A 15,488-nucleotide genomic window follows, 5' to 3' on the forward strand; every position below is an offset into this window, starting at 1 on the left:
TTCTAGATTTTCTGGAACTGCGTTTTCACTTTTAGGTTTTTCTTATTACTGCAAAATTTCTACACTTACCTTGACCTAAATTCGTGGTGCTCATATTTCAAGTCTAGAACGGCCTGAAATGGCCTGAAATTGGCCTGAAATTCAACATTTCATTGTTATGCAAGTTAAATCAAAAGGCTGAAAATTATCTTGAAGTTTTAGGTGAAGAAAATCTATTTTTCAATAAATTTTGAGTTTCGGGCCAGTTTCAGGCCGTTCTGGGCCGTTTTTTGGCCAAAACGTCCAAATGTTCAGAGTATAATCAATATGGGTGTTAAAATTTTGCAAATTTTATGAAGAACACGAATTTTACATTTTTATTGTTTAAAATGTCCCCTGGTGTCCCCGAATGTCCCATAGGTGTCCCATAAGTGTCCCTCTCATGGTTTTAGGCTATATTTGTCAGAATTTGCTCATTTTTTTTACAGAAACACTTTAAAAATTGTAATTAAACGTTTATTTTATGAAAAATGCCAATTAAAACATAAAAATTATCAAAAAATTACAAAAAAAGTTTAATGAATGCAATCAGTGCCCTCTCCTGGGTATCTGTTAGCCAAATTGAGGGTTCCGATGTCGAAAAGTTGAGCTTCTTTGGATCCTTTACCAACTGCATTTTTTGGAACATGAATAGTCACTTTTTTTGGGCAGAGCTGAAAATTTCAAAATTTTTGAATTTTTTTTAAATAGGAAAAAAATCGAATTTTTTCAATTTTTTTCTCCAAAAACCTACTCCAGAATAGTTGCATTTATGATAAATATTGATTTTCGGGTCAATCTTGCGGATTTTATTCTGGGATCCCGAGACCTTGAATGTTCCATCAGCAATTGTTTTCACCGAGTCCATTTTCGTGTCGTAGACTGCAGAAAATTGTATTTTTGTGAAATAAAATGTTCAAAGTTAACATTTTTGTTGTTAAAACTAGGAAATTCAGATTTTCCAGGTCAAGACAAGAATTTTGACACCCATATTGACTATGTTCGGACAAATTTGAATTTTGGGGTGTGTGACCGCGACGCGACCGCAACGCGGCGAAAATTGAAATTGCATTTTTCATGCTTCAACGCGGTAAGTTTTTGAGTTATGATTAATACAACGTCTTTGTTCAAAAATGTTTGCCATTGTGGAGCTTTACAATAATTTTTGCATTTGACACGCGACGCGACCGCACCGCACTCAAAAAACCAAAGTTATCCGAATATAGTCGTTATGGGGGTCAAATAAAAGCTAAGAACGTCAGAAATACAAAAATCGTAATTTTGATCCTTAAAAACGAACTGCTCTAATTTTACGGTAAATAGTGACTATTAGAAACCGCGACGCAACCGCGCCGTGCCCTAAAACCAAAAATTGTCCAAATACAGGCAATATGAGTGCCAAATTGAAGCTAACAGCGTGGTGAGACATTTTCAACTTGAAAAAATCGAATTTGAAACTTTCAACTTACTAGTTCCATCCTCGAAAAGCTTCACACGGACGTCTCTAGCCGGTGCTCCGTTACAGACCAGTTTGCCGACCACAGTGACCGTCTGTTTACTCCCAACAATACCTCCCAAGGCATCAGTGAGCAGAAAAACAGTGGAAATGAGCAGAATTTCTTTGAACATTGCTCAGGAGTCGACCGGGAATCGATAAGAAATCCAGGAAAATGATAAGAAATCAGGGAAATCAGACGAGATGAGAAACGGATAAAAGTCGGCGATTAGGTGATTATCTAACGGAACAGTTGTTGTTTAGTGTAAACATGCCGCTGGGGACCAGAAAAACATGTTTGTCACCCGAAAATCCCATAAAAACCGGGAGCAAAACTCACGGAAACTTCCTGAGAATCTGCTCAAACGATGCTCAAACTTTGTCTGCTCTTCCTTGCGACTTTAGCCGTGGCTCACGGGCTCGGCGGAATTGTTGGTAGAAAGCAGACGGTTACTGTAGTTGGTAAGCTCACTTGCAACGGCCAAGCTGTGAAGGATGTGAAGATCAAGCTGTATGAGGATGGAACTGGTGAGCCATTTTTTTTTCCAGTTTTATGTTTTAATTTGTGTATTTTTGAAATTCTGACGTTCTTAGCTTTCATTTGACCCCCATATTGCCTATAATCTGACAACTTTGGTATTTTGAGTGCGGTGCGGTCGCGTCGCGGTTTCTAACCGTAACATTAGAATAGTTCGCTTTTAAAGGTTGAAAATACGATTTTTGAATTTTTGACGTTCTTAGCTTTTGTTTGACCCCCATTTTGCCTATGATCAGACAACTTTAGTTTTTTGAGTGCGGTGCGGTCGCGTCGCGGTCGCTCAAGTTCAGAAGCAGTCGTAGCAACGAAACAATCAGTTTCTGGAAATCAAACGCGTGTATTTCCTTAATTTGTAGTTTATAGCTCTCATTTAACACCCATATTGTATATATTTAAAGACATTTGATTTTAGCCATGCGTCGCGGCCGCGTCGCGGCCGCTCAAATTTGCAAACAAGCGTATCACTGAGGACTGTGCACGTTTGAAGACATAAAAATTTCAGTATCACTAATACAAACTTAGAAATCTCAAATAAACATTAGTTTATTCAACATTTTGAAGCAAAAAATCACCGTGCGTTGCGGTCGCGTCGCGGTTTAACCAAAATCTTCAAAATTGCCGGAATATAGACAATATGGGTGTCAAATTGAAGCTATTGACGCCACGAGTTTGAATTTTGTAAAATCCTAGCGATCTGATCATTTTTGGAAGCAAAATGCCCCAAATTGCAGTCTATGACACCAAGATGGACGTTACAAACACATTGGCAGACGGAACCTTCAAAGTAGTCGGCGGCCAGAATAAAATTCGCAAGATCGACCCAAAAATCAATATTTATCACAGATGCAACCACGTCGGAGTGAGTTTCAGCGAAAAATTTCGACTTTTTTTCAAAAATTTTACTGAAAAAATTCTCAAAAATTTCAGCTTTGCCCGAAAAGGGTTACCATTCATGTTCCGAAGAACGCAGTTGGCAAAGGATCCAAAGAAGCTCAACTTTTTGACATTGGAGTTCTGAATTTGGCCAATAAGTACCCAGGAGAGGGTACTGATTGCATTCATTAAACTTTTTTTTTGGAACTTTTTGATAACTTTTATGTTTTAATTGGAATTTTTCATAAAATAAACGTTTAATTACACTTTTTAAAGTGTTTCTGTAAAAAAAATGAGCAAATTCCGACAAATATAGCCTAAAACCACGAGAGGGACACTTATGGGACACCTATGGGACATTCGGGGACACCAGGGGACATTTTGAACAATAAAAATGTAAAATTCGTGTTCTCCATAAAATGTGCAAAATTTTAACACCCATATTGATTATACTCTGAACATTTGGACGTTTGGGCCAAAAAACGGCCCAAAACGGCCTGAAACTGGCCCGAAACTCAAAATTTATTGAAAAACAGATTTCCTTCACTTAAAACTTCAAGATAATTTTCAGGCTTTTGATTTAACTTGCATAACAATGAAATGTTGAATTTCAGGCCTATTTCAGGTCATTTCAGGCCGTTCTAGACTTGAAATATGAGCACCACGAATTTAGGTCAAGGTAAGTGTAGAAATTATGCAGTAATGAGGAAAACCTGAAAGTAAGAACGCAGTTCCAGAAAAACTGGAAATTCATGCCTGAAACGGCCTGAAACGGCCCGAATCGGTCCAAATCATTTCGACAAGCCCAGTTTCTTGAAATGTAGCCGAAGTAAATGTCAAATCCATGAAAATGATATGAAAAATCTTGCCATGTACAAAATTTTCCAAAAATGCTTGAAATCTCAAAATTTAAAAAATTTGAAACTTGAAAAAAATTTTTTTGTTTTGGAAAAAATATTCTAACCGTTCAAAATAAAACAATTTTCAAAATATACAAATTTGTTTGCATTTTTTATACATATTAAAGCCAAATTTTTAATGAATACAATCAGTAGATTCTCCAGAGAACTTGTTAGCCAAGTTGATAGTTCCAATGTCATAATTTCTAGCATTTTGTCCGCTTCCGCTGACGACAGCGTTTTTTGGAATGTTGATGGACACTTTTTTCGAGCAGAGCTGGAAAAATTTGAGTTTGAAATCGAATTTTTTTTTTGAAATAAAAAACTCACCCCGTTATAATTGCACTTGTGGTAAATGTTGACTTTCGGGTCGATTGTTCGGATTTTATTTTGATCTCCGGATACGCGGAATGTTCCGTCTGATCCAGTCTTTACACTGCCCATTTTGCTATCGTAAACTGCAAAAAAAATTTTTTTTTTTTGGAAAATTTTTTGATTTTCTGAAATCTGTTAGACTACGATAGTTTTGAGTGGAAAATTTGGATTCTCCTAAAAATTTGCAAAATTTTGACACCCATAATGGCTATATTTGAGGAAGTTTGGATTTCAGGCCGGGCTCAGGCCGTTTCAGGCCGTTTCAGGCCATTTCAGGCCGAAGCTTTTACGATTTTGTTTACAATTGTTTTTGACCCATAGTTTTAATAAACAGTATACATTTAGAGCTCAATCTTCGTAAAACTTGATTTCGGGCCAAAAAAGGGCCTGAAACCGCCTGAAACTTAACCACTCCCGAATGTAGCCGATATGGGTGTTAAAACAACGGAAATTTAGTGGAAAAATTGGTTTTTTTAAAACTAAAACAACGCAAAACATCAAATTTATAGAAAATTTGAAGAAAAACACTTTTTTTTAAAAATTTTTTTGGGCCAAATTTCAAATACCGCTTGTTTCCAGCATAAAAGATGTTAAAAATTAGCTTAACCTCTAAATTTGCAAAAATTTAAAACCCATATTGGCTATAATTGAGCAAGTATGAATTTCAGGCCGGTTTCAGGCCGTTTCAGGCCGTTTCAGGCCGTTTCAGGCCTTAAATATTTAAAATTAAAACCAGTTCAGATTTTCTTAGTGTTTTAAAATTATGACAACTACTTCTTAGCATTTTGAATATTGAGCCTTATTCGGCCTAAAACGGCCTAAATCTGGCCTGAAATTCGTGGTGTGTCGAATATAGCCGATATGGGTGTCAAATCAACGGAAATTTCATGAAAAATTCAACGGTGTATATTAAAATGCCTGAAAAGTTCAAGTTTTCGAATTTTTTCCCGAAAAAAAAATTTCGAAAAAAAAAGTTTAAAAAAAATTTTTTTTTTCTAAACTTACATGTTCCATCCTCATACATCTTGACAAGTACATTACTAGCAGGTTGTCCATTACAAATAAGCTTTCCAGTTACAGTAACCCCCTGCTTGGAGCCAATAATGCCCAGCAGGCCGTCAGTAGAGATGACTAGTACGGAGAAAATGGCAAAAAGTTGAGCGGAAATCATAATGTTTTGGGTGATGAGGTAACCTGTGTTGGTTACTCGTTCAATTTTTACCGTTTAAATACCCACCGATGAGTCAATAGGCTCCGCCCACTTTTTCATAAACAGTTATTTCGAAAGGCGATGAACAAACACGTCACTTTTTGGGAAATAGCGCGGATTTTTGAGAGATTTTTTGGTAAATGGGCGAATTTTTTATTGTGAACAAACAGTAGGTGTTTACCAAAAGTATGACCCCTTGGGAAAACGGAAGAAAATGAAGAAGAACTTTTGATTTTCGTGATAAGAAGCTCGCGAAAATTCTGAAAAATTTGGAAAAAATGATGAGTTTTGGCAGAAAAATGGAAAAATCCACGTAATTTTAGTCAAAAACGCCAAAATTCCAAAAAAAAAATTTTTTTCGATTTTTGCGTGAAATTTCAAAATTTGACCAACTTTTCTCAATATCCCGCCCAATTTTTAAAATTTGGCCTAGTATTCAAACTCTTCTGCCTATAATTTTTTACTTGACCTACTTTTTTTCAAATTTCCCGCCTAAAATTTTAAAGTGTAACAGAATTTTCGAATTTCAGGCCAAAGTTTTGCGTTTTGAAATTTGACCTACTTTTTTTTCAAATTTCCCGCCTAAACTTCAAATTTTGACCTATTTTTCTTGACTAAATTTTGATATTTAACTTGCTTTTTCAATTTTCTTGCTTAAATTTCAAAAGATTTGACCAATTTTCTCTTTGGTAAAATCATTGTGTTGCCTAATTGATACTTGGAAAAACCTGTTTTTCTTTCCATAACCTAGTGATTTTCAAAAATCTATTCAACTCTACCGCCCGTATTTACCAAACAATAAAGACAAACAGGGGATATTTACGATTATCACCTTTGAAAAAAAATCACCTGAACACTAAAGATCAACCAGTAAACACATACTTCCTCTCAATTATTTGCTCTATTTCTTCCGTTTTTTTTCACGTTATTTTTGAAAAGGGGCTGCTAATGCCAACAAAAATGACGTGACGAACAAAAAAAGGTCAGAAAATAGAAACATCACGAACTTTTGACATTTTCAAGAAAGTAGGTCAAATTTAAAAGAAATCTGGAAAAGTAGGTCAAATATCTGTGGCACATCCAACAAAAGCTTTTTACATAAGTATCTTCCCCTATGGAACAGTGTAGCTTTATTATTACCGGTTAAATTTTCCCGCCCAGCCTTCTCAGCACTTATAAGCTCTATACCTCTTGATAAACTTCTTCCCCACATTTGATCTCGAAACTATATTACGGTTACTTGATCATCTTATCGCTCACATGTTTTGTCCTTTTTAAACCCTTTGATTCTTCTTCTTGCCATTTCTTTAAAAACGTGAACGAATAAATATATAGGTCAAATTTCAAATAAATCTGAAATAAGTAGGCCACATTTCCAAGAAATTTGAAAAAGTAGGTCAAAGTCTAGAGGGAATTATAGAAGTAGGTTAAATTTTGGAGAAACCTCAGAAAGTAGGTCAAATTTAAAAGAAATCTGAAAAAGTAAGTCAAATTCAAAAGAAATCTGGAAAAGTAGGTCAAATTTCAAATAAATCTGAAATAAGTAGGCCACATTTCCAAGAAATTTGAAAAAGTAGGTCAAAGTCTAAAGGGAATTATAGAAGTAGGTTAACTTTTGGAGAAACCTCAGAAAGTAGGTCAAATTTGGAAGAAATCTAATAAAAGTAGGTTAGATTCTAAAAAAGATTGAAAAAGTAGGTCAAATTTCGAAATTTACCTTTCAACCCCCTTTTCTCATTTGTTTCGTTAGTCAGTTTGTCTATTTTAGTAGTTCCGTGTCTGTGGTTACCTTGTGCACTGTTTGCTCAACAAACTATGATTTTACAAAAAAAAAGTCGTCGCGAATTTGTAGTCTGTGAAAAAAAGAAAAAAAAAGTTTTATTTTAGGGTTAAAACATTTTTTAATCAAGAATTTGGCGCCATTGTGTTCAGATTCTTCGGCAGGGACATTACTACAATATTGCTGTTGCTCTCGGCAAAAAATCTGTGATTCTTGAATTTTTCCAATAGTCGATTAGATTCCGCGCATTTTCGACGAACCTGGAAAAAAAAATTTTTTCGACGAAATTTTTTTTTGAATTTTTATTTTTTATTTTTCATTTTTCTAGTAAAGTTTTTTCTCCTGATTCCAAAAATATACTTTTCATCGGTCTCAGTAACCGAGTTACGGCGGGTTTTGCAAGCGCCGGCGAGAGAGGTGGAGAGCGCAGAGAAAGCAGTCGCGCTAGCTGTCGGCGCCCTCCACTCTCTCGCCGCGGCTGACAAATACGCTTGTATCTCAGCTAGTTTTGCGTTTTGAGAGTGGGAAAAGTAGTTTTTAGAATCAGAAAAATTCAGAGAATTATAATATTCTAAAAAATCTTACAGTTTTACTAAAATACAGCAGCAAAAACGGGTGAGTCAACGTCAGAGCATCGCTAGCAAACGGTGTCAGCAGTGGAATCCATCGGAGCAAGAATTTCACAAAGTCAGAGTCCGAACCAATTGCCAAGTTGGTCAGGTAGTAGTTGGATACGGTAAGGCTCGTCAGAAATAGGTCAATGACAAAAACCGTGAAAGCCATTGAGAATAGACTGGTTTCCGGGACTTTTACACCTTTTCTGAAATTTAAGTTTGATCTACTTTTTGACCTACTTTAATATTTGACCTACTTATTAAAATTAGCTTATAAATAGACCTAATTTTTCACATTTTTTCCAAAATTTGACCTACTTATTGAGACTTTTTTAAAGTTTGACCTACTTTTACAAATTTCACCGAAATTTGACCTACTTTTTCAGAATCCATTGAAATTTGATCTACTTATTTAGGTTCCCTTAAAACTTGACTCACTTTTTCAGATTTTTTCAAAATTTGATCTACTTTTTCAGATTCCGTCGAAACTTGACCTACTTTTTCAGACTTTTCCGAAATTCGCCCTGAATTATTTCATATTTGACCTACTTTTTCAGATTCCATTAAACTTTGATCTACTTATCTAGGTTCCCTAAAAATTCGACCTACTTTTTTAGTTTTTTTTTTCAAAATTTGACCTACTTTTTCAGAACACCCAAAATTTGACCTACTTTTTCAGATTTTTTCAGAATTTGATTTACTTTTTCAGACTTTTCCAAAATTCGCCCTAAATTACTTTTTTTTTTCATATTTGACCTACTTTTTCAGATTCCATTAAACTTTGATCTACTTATTTAGGTTCCCTAAAAATTCGACCTACTTTTTTAGTTTTTTTTTTCAAAATTTGACCTACTTTTTCAGAACACCCAAAATTTGACCTACTTTTTCAGATTTTTCCAGAATTTGATCTACTTTTCCAGATTTCTTCAAAATTTGACCTACATTTTCAAATTTGACCTACTTTTTCAGATTCCATTAAATTTTGATCTATTTATTTAGGTTCCCTAAAAATTCGACCTACTTTTTTAGTTTTTTTTTAAATTTGACCTACTTTTTCAGATTCCATTAAACTTTGACCTACTTATTTAGGTTCCCTAAAAATTCGACCTACTTTTTTAGTTTTTTTTTTCAAAATTTGACCTACTTTTTCAGAACACCAAAAATTTGACCTACTTTTTCATATTTTTCCAGAAGTTGACCTACATTTTCAAATTTGATCTACTTTTTCAGATTTCTCCAATATTTCACCTACTTTTTCAAATTTTACCTACTTTTTCATAAATGACCTAGTTTTCAAATTTTGACCTACTTTTTCATGTTGTACAACCGAATCCCGGCCAAAACATTGAAAACAATATTAAAACACGTAAGAAATATTAGCGCCGGCATCAGAAAATAGTAAATATTGCTCCGACCCTGAAAATTGTTTTTTTTTCAAAAATTTTAAATTCCGAAATTCCAGAAAAACTCACATAAGTAGTGTCGATGTAAAAATTAGCAGTAGAGCTATAACCGAAAAATGACCGATTTTGCAGAATATGACGTGTAAAAAATATAAATGGTATTAGGAACATGGACATTATTACTAGCCACAAATATTTCAGCCAGTACTGCAAGAAAACGTTGAAAATTTGGTCAAATTTGGCGCGAAAGTAGATCAACTTCAAAATTTCCCCCGCCAGAGCTTCCAGTAATTACCTTTTCACTCCGAATCGGAAAACAAATCGCTGTAAATCGATTTGCACATACGAAACAATTAAAAATGTATTGGGTATATGCGAATTCGAAATGAAAAGTGTGGAAAATGTTGAGCGGGAACCAATTTTCAGTGTTATTCAGGTTAAGGTTACTGTAGAAGCTGGAAAATGTGCCCTGGACACCAGTGTTCTGTGGAATTCGGAGAGTTACGAAGGAGTTTAGGTAGGTGCAGAGGTTCTGAAAATTTTTGAAATTTTGAAAAAAAAAAAAATTCAAAATTGTTTTTCCAAATTTTTTTTCCCAATTTTCCCCTAAAACTTGCCATAAAAAATCCGACACAAAACAATTTGAAAAATGAGCTTTTAAACGTCTTGTGATCATTTATTATCACACAAGTGATACCAGAATATATCAACATTGACAGGACCCCATAGGATGTGGTTACCATAAACTTCACGTTTGTGAGGAGATCCATTTTTGCTGGAAGAATAAAACAGTTGAAAATCTTGAATTCTGTAGGAATTTGTAGGGTTAATGCAAAAAATTTGAGGGAAATCGGTAAAGTTTGAAATTTTTGGCGGGAAATTTCGAAAAAGAAGGTCAAATTTTAGAGAAATCTAAAAAAGTAGGTCAAATTTTAAAAAAAGGCCTAAGTAGGTAAAATTTTGGAGAAAACTGAAAAGTTAGATCAAATTTTGGCAAAATTTGAAAAAGTAGATCAAACTTTCTTAGAAGTTTAAAAAAAAAGTTAAAACTTGAAAAAAAATTTAAAAAAGTAGATCAATTTTCAAATTTTGGCGGGATACTCCAAAGTTCCCTCCAAAACCTGAAATTTCTCGAATGTTCGAAAAAAAAATCTGCAATCGTATAGTAATACATGAAAGCTTTAAAAGTGATAAGCTGATCTGACAGCAAGTGCTCATTTGGGAGACGGTTGTCATAGAAAACCTGCGTAGAAACGGGAAAAATAAGGAAAAATGATGTGCGATTTTTTGATTCTAATCTTTTTTTTTACTTATTCATAAATAATTGGACTGAAAAATTAGGGAAAAAGGAAAAAAAAACTTCTTTTTTTGAAATTCTTGAAAATTTATGGCTTAAACTCAGTGTTGTGACAGTTTTTTTGGGGTTCATGGGATTTTTTTGACCCATCTTCGGAATGTCCCATTTTTCTTATTTTTTGCCTTTTTTTCTAGATTTTAAAGAATTTCTCTGTTTCTCTACTTAAGTTTAAGGCTATGTCTAGGCCTAAGCCTAAGCCTAAGCCTAAACCTGAGCCTAAGCCTGAGCCTGAGCTTAAGCCTAAGCCTGAGCTTAAGCCGAAGCCTAAGCCTAAGCCTAAGCCTAAACCTAAAGTAAGCCTAAACCTAAGCCTAAGCCTGAGTCTGAGCTTAAGCCTAACCCTAAGCCTAAGCCTAAAGTAAGCTCATGTTTTACAACAAACTTTGAATTAGTTAAGGCTATGTCTAGGCCTAAGCCTAAGCCTAAACCTAAGTCTAAGCCTGAGCCTGAGCTTAAGCAAGCCTAAGCCTAAGCCTAAAACTAAGCCTAAGCCTAAGCCTAAGCCTAAGCCTAAGCCTAAGCCTAAGACTAAGCCTAAGCCTAAGCCTAAACCTAAGCCTAAGCCTGAGCCTGAGCTTAAGCCTAAGCCTGAGCCTAAGCCTAAAGTAAGCCTATGTTTTACAACAAACTTTGAACTAGTTAATGATGTTACGAAAAAAAGGTTCACAACTAAAAAAACATGTCAAAATAACGACAAAATTTTCCGGTTACACGAGCCTAATTGAATTATCATATAACCTCAGAAAACACACAAAATGTCACGTGCGGCAAGTTCGCTCCACTGCACACACGGCGGCGGGCTACTTTTTGGAAGTTTGGCGAAATGTACCTCTAATTTGGTCTAATGAGCAAAAAAAGTGACTAAAATAACGCCGGAAAATCAAAATTAGAAAATTCTGATTATTTTGCAGATTATTTGAAAAATTTTGATAGAAAAATGGCTTAGGCTTAGGCTTAGACCTAGACTCGGACTCAGGCCTAGGCTTAGGCTTAGGCTTAGGCGTAGGCTTAGGCTTAGGCTTAGGCTTAGGCTTAGGCTTAGGCTAAGGCTTAGGCTTAGGCTTAGGCTTAGGCTTAGGCTTAGGCTTAGGCTTAGGCTTAGGCTTAGGCGTACGCTTAGTCTTAGGCTTAAGCATATGCTTAGGCTTAGGCCCAAGCTTAGGCTTAGTCTTAGGATTAGGCTTAGGCTCAGGTTTAGGCTTAGGCCCAGGCTTAAGCTGTGGCGGCTTGATATTTAAAAAAAAAACTTGAAAGTTGGTCTAAAAACGGCAATTTTCAAAGCTTTTAAGTGATTATTTCAACCTTTAAAATGAATACGCTGACTATGAGCTGACAAAAAATTCTCTTTTGTGAATTAAAAAAACTGCGTAAAACCGGAAGAAATCAGCAAAAATGTGATGTGATTTTTCAATTAAAAAAATCCAAAAAAATTCTTCGAGTTTTGGTTTCCTACACGGAGGTTAACTGAGAGGACTTCAAGCTTTTAAAAAACACGGATTTTCAGTGCATTATTCGACACGCTATGCAATTTTCAGACCGAAAAACTGGTCGTGAAACAGAAAATAATGTTTTTTGACCGATTTCGAGTACATTTTTTCTCATTTTTGTAGTTTCTGACTTTTTGAAAAATCACGTTTTCCCCCGACTTTTGAATAAAATTGAATATTCTAGACGGCTGTAATACTCTGTAAATATAAATTTTTATCAATGTTGGAAGTTGAAAATTTCACAAAAAAATTCTAGAAAACACCGGAAAATTCTTGTAAATTTAAGAAGTTTACTGAAGTTCTTGAAAATAATTAGTTTTTGTTAGAAAAAAAAACTTCTAGAAACCTCCAGAATCGATAAATTTCCAAGAAAAAGAGAGAAAAGACTTAGAAAATTAAAAAGTTCAAGAACAGTTTTTTTTTTCAAAAACTACTTTAGAAAAATTATAGAATACCTTAAAAATTCTAGAAAATTTGAATAACTCCTAAAAATTATTTTTTTTGAAAATCGTACAAAAGGCTAGAAAAGAAAAAAAAACAAAAAAAAAACAAAAATTGTATCAATTCCCAAAAAAAAAAATTAAAATTCTTTTTTTTTTGCTAATTTTAAAATTTTTGAAAATTTCAAAAAAATCCTGAATTTTCACCATAAAATTCTAGAAAATTCCAGAAAGTTCTAGAAAATTTCAGAAAATTCCAGCAATTTCCAGAAAATTCCAGAAAATTATAATTAATTCAGAAAATTCCAGAACGTTCAGAAAATATCAGAAAACTCCAGAAAATTCTAGAAAATTCCAGAAAATTCAAGTAAATTCCAAAAAATTCCAGAAAATTCAAATAAATTCCAAAAAATTCCAGAAAATTCTAATAAATTCCAGTAAATTCCAGAAACCCCTAGTGATTTCCTTAAAATTCCAAAAAACTGCAAAAAGTTCTAGAAAACTCCAGAAACTTTCAAAAAGGTCCAGAAAATTTTAGAAAATCCCCGAAAATTCAAGAAAATTCAGAAAACTTTCAGAAAGTCCCTAAACAATTCTAATTAATTCCAGCAAGTTTTAGAAATTTTTAGAAAATTCTATAAAACTCCAGAAATATTCAGAAAACTTTAAAAAATTCCAAAAAATTCCAAAAAATTCAAATAAATTCCAGTAAATTCCAGAAAACCCTAGTGATTTCCTTAAAATTCCAAAAAACTGCAAAAAGTTTTAGAAAACTCGAGAAACTTCCAAAAAGGTCCAGAAAATTCAAGAAAATTCAGGAAACTTCCAGAAAGTACCTAAACAATTCCAATTAATTCCAGTAAGTTTTAAAAATTTTTAGAAAATTCTATAAAACTCCAGAAATATTCAGAAAACTCTAAAAAATACCAGTCAATTCCAGAAAATTTCAGAAAGAAAAATCCTGGAAATGTATGAAATTTCTAGAAAACTTCAAATTGTTTCAGTAACATTCCATAATCTCTAGACGCTGCCAGAAAATTCTGCAAAAAAAAACTTTGCTTTTGTTGAATTTTTCTTGAATTTTCAGTATTTTGCTTCAAAATTAAATTTTTTTCAAACTTTTCCCATTTTCACACCATTTTCAAAGCCGTTTTCAAATTTTTCAGTTTTTTTCCAAAAAAAATTTTGAAAGTTTCCTGAATTTTCTTGAATTTTCGGGGATTTTCTAAAATTTTCTGAACCTTTTTGGAAGTTTCTGGAATTTTCTAGAACTTTTTGCAGTTTTTTGGAATTTTAAGAAAATCACTAGGGTTTTCTGGAATTTACTGGAATTTATTAGAATTTTCTGGAATTTTTTGGAATTTATTTGAATTTTCTGGAATTTTTTGGAATTTACTTGAATTTTCTGGAATTTATTTGAATTTTCTGGAATTATTCTGGAGGTTTCTGAAATTTTCTGGAATATTTTGGAATTTCCTGGATATTTTTGAAATTTTCTGGAATTTTTTTGGAGATTTTTTTAAAGTTTTCTGAATTGTTCAAAATTTTTCAGGCATTTCCTTTCGATTTTCTAGCCTTTTGTACGATTTTCAAAACTTTTCTGGAATTTTCTGAAAAAAAATTTGTTATCAGTTTTTAAAAATAATTTTTAGGAGTTATTCAAATTTTCTAGAATTTTTAAGGTATTCTATAATTTTTCTAAAGTAGTTTTTGAAAAAAAAAACTGTTCTTGAACTTTTTAATTTTCTAAGTCTTTTCTCTCTTTTTCTTGGAAATTTATCGATTCTGGAGGTTTCTAGAAGTTTTTTTTTTCTAACAAAAACTAATTATTTTCAAGAACTTCAGTAAACTTCTTAAATTTACAAGAATTTTCCGGTGTTTTCTAGAATTTTTTTGTGAAATTTTCAACTTCCAACATTGATTTCTGATGCTTCTGACTTCTTTAAAAAAAACAAATTTTAGATTTAAGTATATCCAGGTTCACAGAAAGAAAGTCAGAAAAACTCAAAAAGTTATATTTACAGAGTATTACAGCCGTCTAGAATATTAAATTTTATTCAAAAGTCGGGGAAAACGTGATTCAAATTCGAACGATAAGAATTAGGTTCCTCATGACCGCTAACCCATTGTCTCCGTCGTTTTTTTTTTTAACTTTTTATCTGTTTTCAGTGGTCAACTGACAAGATTCTTATAATTTGCGCGATACAACAGGGGCATGGGTCGTCAACACACGAAGGTTACATTACACTAAAAATGTGTGTCTGCGTCTCTCGTCTCTATGTGTCTCGAAAAAGGGACGGTATTGACGAGATGTGGAAGAGACCCCAAGGTCAGTTTAGGGGTCATTTCTTTCTGCCATTTGCCCAATTTCTATTACACACATTTCTGTGTATTTTTTTGAAAGTTAACTCAGAAATTTGAAATTTAGGCTTCAATTTTGATCGTTCAAAAAGTTCCAAAAAAATTTTTTTTCCGAAAACTTTTTTTTTTTTGTGATTTTCCAAACTAATTTTTCCTGCTGATTTCAAAAATATAATTTTCATATTTCTCAGACAAAAACTCACCGAGTTACAGCGGTTTTTGCACACCCCCCGGTGAGAGAGGTGAGGGCACAGAGAAAGCAGAGACGCTGGCTGTCTGCGCCCTCCACTCTCTCGTCGTGGTGTGTAAAAACCTCCGTAGCTCGGCTATTTTTGTAGGAAAATTGAGGAAAAGTAGATTTTTGAAATTAGGGGAAAATTTTGAGTCGGAAAATGGATAATTTTGAAGTTTTCGGAAAAACATTTTTTTTTTTTTTGGAAAATTTAATTTTTTTTAAACAATTTCCTAAAATTTTACTAAATTAAAATTTGTTCTTTTATTTTTTACCAAATTTCAAAAATTGTAACATTTCCCAAAACAAAAAATTAAAATTCTTTTTTTTTTATTGCTAATTTTAAAATTTTCGAAAATTTCAAAAAAATCCTGAATTTTCACCAGAAAATTCTAGAAAATTCCAG

General features: G+C 33.3%; 4 protein-coding genes and 4 non-coding genes across 10 annotated transcripts; 4 read left to right on the forward strand and 4 right to left on the reverse strand.

Moving 5' to 3' along the window:
- Positions 1-480: 480 nt before the first annotated feature.
- On the reverse strand, positions 481-1,737 carry ttr-24 (the record flags this gene model as incomplete). 2 transcript variants are annotated; one of them, NM_001269883.3, is made up of 3 exons in its annotated part: positions 481-692; positions 773-900; positions 1,488-1,737. In NM_001269883.3, the coding sequence occupies 3 exons, from the start codon at positions 1,645-1,647 to the stop codon at positions 555-557; spliced, it is 426 nt and encodes a 141-aa protein (NP_001256812.1). The 2 variants fall into 2 exon arrangements, with proteins under 2 accessions (NP_001256812.1, NP_001256813.1); NM_001269884.3 differs by lacking the exon at positions 1,488-1,737 and having other exon boundaries at positions 555-692; positions 773-886.
- Positions 1,738-1,876: 139 nt separating this feature from the next.
- ttr-25 (TransThyretin-Related family domain) lies at positions 1,877-3,193 on the forward strand (the record flags this gene model as incomplete). 2 transcript variants are annotated; one of them, NM_001269885.3, is made up of 3 exons in its annotated part: positions 1,877-2,041; positions 2,783-2,910; positions 2,979-3,193. In NM_001269885.3, the coding sequence occupies 3 exons, from the start codon at positions 1,882-1,884 to the stop codon at positions 3,114-3,116; spliced, it is 426 nt and encodes a 141-aa protein (NP_001256814.1). The 2 variants fall into 2 exon arrangements, with proteins under 2 accessions (NP_001256814.1, NP_001256815.1); NM_001269886.3 differs by lacking the exon at positions 1,877-2,041 and having other exon boundaries at positions 2,797-2,910; positions 2,979-3,116.
- Positions 3,194-3,851: 658 nt separating this feature from the next.
- Positions 3,852-5,382, reverse strand: ttr-26 (Transthyretin-like family protein). The gene is made up of 3 exons (NM_075229.8): positions 5,204-5,382; positions 4,154-4,281; positions 3,852-4,100 (listed from the first exon to the last, which is right to left on the reverse strand). The coding sequence occupies exons 1-3, from the start codon at positions 5,367-5,369 to the stop codon at positions 3,960-3,962; spliced, it is 435 nt and encodes a 144-aa protein (NP_507630.1). The 5' UTR covers positions 5,370-5,382; the 3' UTR covers positions 3,852-3,959.
- Positions 5,383-7,272: 1,890 nt separating this feature from the next.
- On the reverse strand, positions 7,273-9,980 carry srg-34 (Serpentine receptor class gamma). The gene is made up of 6 exons (NM_075230.3): positions 9,823-9,980; positions 9,501-9,737; positions 9,275-9,412; positions 9,112-9,218; positions 7,774-8,008; positions 7,273-7,448 (listed from the first exon to the last, which is right to left on the reverse strand). The coding sequence occupies exons 1-6, from the start codon at positions 9,973-9,975 to the stop codon at positions 7,314-7,316; spliced, it is 1,005 nt and encodes a 334-aa protein (NP_507631.1). The 5' UTR covers positions 9,976-9,980; the 3' UTR covers positions 7,273-7,313.
- Positions 7,571-7,680, forward strand: mir-4935. Its single transcript, NR_070172.2, has one exon. It is a non-coding gene; the product is annotated as a pre-microRNA mir-4935 (primary transcript).
- Positions 9,981-11,020: 1,040 nt separating the features above from the next.
- On the forward strand, positions 11,021-11,160 carry Y51A2D.35. The gene has a single exon (NR_070173.1). It is a non-coding gene; the product is annotated as an Unclassified non-coding RNA Y51A2D.35 (non-coding RNA).
- Y51A2D.36 lies at positions 11,025-11,166 on the reverse strand. Its single transcript, NR_070174.1, has one exon. It is a non-coding gene; the product is annotated as an Unclassified non-coding RNA Y51A2D.36 (non-coding RNA).
- Positions 11,167-11,564: 398 nt separating this feature from the next.
- Positions 11,565-11,673, forward strand: Y51A2D.37. Its single transcript, NR_070175.1, has one exon. It is a non-coding gene; the product is annotated as an Unclassified non-coding RNA Y51A2D.37 (non-coding RNA).
- The last annotated feature ends 3,815 nt before the right edge of the window (positions 11,674-15,488 follow it).

This window comes from Caenorhabditis elegans, chromosome V, assembly GCF_000002985.6.
Source record: "Caenorhabditis elegans chromosome V".
NCBI classification, from domain to species: Eukaryota; Metazoa; Nematoda; class Chromadorea; order Rhabditida; family Rhabditidae; genus Caenorhabditis; species Caenorhabditis elegans.

Coding starts and splice junctions, on each gene's coding strand:
- ttr-26 (NM_075229.8), bottom strand. CDS start 5,369: ATGATTTCCGCTCAACTTTTTGCCATTTTCTCCGTACTAGTCATCTCT. Junction 4,282..5,203: donor GATGTATGAGGATGGAACAT/GTAAGTTTAGAA, acceptor TTTTTTTTGCAG/TTTACGATAGCAAAATGGGC. Junction 4,101..4,153: donor ACAAGTGCAATTATAACGGG/GTGAGTTTTTTA, acceptor AAATTTTTCCAG/CTCTGCTCGAAAAAAGTGTC.
- srg-34 (NM_075230.3), bottom strand. CDS start 9,975: ATGGATCTCCTCACAAACGTGAAGTTTATGGTAACCACATCCTATGGG. Junction 9,413..9,500: donor TTCCGATTCGGAGTGAAAAG/GTAATTACTGGA, acceptor GTTTTCTTGCAG/TACTGGCTGAAATATTTGTG. Junction 9,219..9,274: donor TTTACATCGACACTACTTAT/GTGAGTTTTTCT, acceptor AACAATTTTCAG/GGTCGGAGCAATATTTACTA.